The sequence below is a fragment of the Notolepis coatsorum genome (genome assembly GCF_963971535.1).
Source record: "Notolepis coatsorum genome assembly, chromosome: 1".
In the NCBI taxonomy this organism is placed as follows: domain Eukaryota; kingdom Metazoa; phylum Chordata; class Actinopteri; order Aulopiformes; family Paralepididae; genus Notolepis; species Notolepis coatsorum.
Window position 1 is genome coordinate 178,248,825 of NC_140165.1, and position 1,536 is coordinate 178,250,360.

The 1,536-nt window shown below is 46.2% G+C and overlaps 1 protein-coding gene across 1 annotated transcript; it reads right to left on the bottom strand.

Moving 5' to 3' along the window:
* Positions 1-274: 274 nt before the first annotated feature.
* Positions 275-850, bottom strand: LOC311244987 (gamma-crystallin M2-like; the record flags this gene model as incomplete). Its single annotated transcript, XM_084334715.1, has 1 exon — positions 275-850. The coding sequence occupies one exon, from the start codon at positions 848-850 to the stop codon at positions 275-277; it is 576 nt and encodes a 191-aa protein (XP_084190841.1).
* Positions 851-1,536: the final 686 nt, after the last annotated feature.

Below are 1,536 nucleotides of genomic sequence, written 5' to 3' on the forward strand. Positions count from 1 at the left end.
CTAAAAGCCTTATTTTCGATCCACAGTTTAAGTTATATATATGAACATCCCCCATGCTTTACCCAAAGTAAAAAAAGAAAGAAAGAAAGAATGGATTGAATGTACATTTTAACATTTTTATTTATTTAGACATGACATAATCTTCTTTAATCAGATCTAGGAGGTGGATCTAAAGGATGGATCTAAAGGGTGCATCTACTAGGGTGGATCTAGAGGGTGGATCTAAGAGGTGGATCTAGAAGGTGGATCTAGAAGGTGGATCTAGGAGATGGATCTAGTAGCAGGAATCTGTGATGCGCTTCATGCTCATGAACCTCATGCCGCCCTGGCTCTGGCTCTGGCTCTGGCCCATTCCCTGGCCCATGTTGGTGAAGTTCCTGTACTCGCCAGGCCTCATGTACATCATCCTGCCTCTGTACTGGGGCTGCTCGTACATCAGCCAGTGGCCGTCCATCACGTTGCAGGACATGCAGTTGGACATGCGGTAGCGGTCCATGACGTTGTCACAGTCGTCCATCAGCTCGGACATCTGGCCGCCGAAGTTCTCCCTCTCGTAGATCTTCATCCTGTAGTTGCCGCGGTGCATGGGGATCATGCGGCAAGACCTGATGCAGTCACTCATGCCCATCATGCTTGTGTAGTCAGAGTAGTCACCCCTCTTCAGGAAGGACTGGTTGCCCATGAAGTTGGTGCGGTCGTAGACCATGAAGCAGCCCCTCTCCACCCTGCAGGACTGGCATCTGTTCAGGTAGGAGGACATGTCAGAGGAGTCGCTGCTGCACTCGTAGGAACGTCCCTGGAAGTTCTTGTCCTCGTAGAAGATGACCTTGCTCATCATGTTGGAAGTCATGTTGGCCTGGATGGATGTATGTTCAGCTGCTGCTGCTGCTACTGCTGCTGTTGGACTTGGTAGTGGACTGACTTCCGACCTGACTGAAGCCTTCTTTTATATACCTGGACCACCAGGAGTCCTATTGTTCAAACCGCCTGACCCAGCAACATACTATAGAAACTCATAGAGCCACTGTGAGGTTTGTTTATGATAAAAAAAAAAAAAAAAAAGGTTTCCAGGGACACAGAGCTCCCTAGAAAAGGGCTATTTTCTCTCAGAACAAAATGCCACAAAAGGTCTGAAAAGGCTTAAAGGGTTAACAATGGCTGGTAACGCCAGATCATCTGTGTAGGCCTGCTACTGTATGTCCTACATAAAGGCTATGGTACCCCCCAACCACTGCTTATTGTAGGGCCCAGTAATACAATGGTTTTCCTGAGTGTTGAATGTGTTATGTATACTCAGTCACTAGCTGTACGTGCACAGTATTCCAAATATTATATTGGGGTTAAGGTATTAGTCAGGATCCGGTGTTAACATACAATTCCATATCCTGATGACCAATCCCATCTGATTCTTTTGGCCTTTTTGATAGCATTACTTTTCAATTACTGTTTTAGGGTGTCCACATCTGTATTATCCAAATGCAGGACAGCATGTCAATATTGTGGGACATTTGGGGAAATTTGGGGACAATTGTGGTA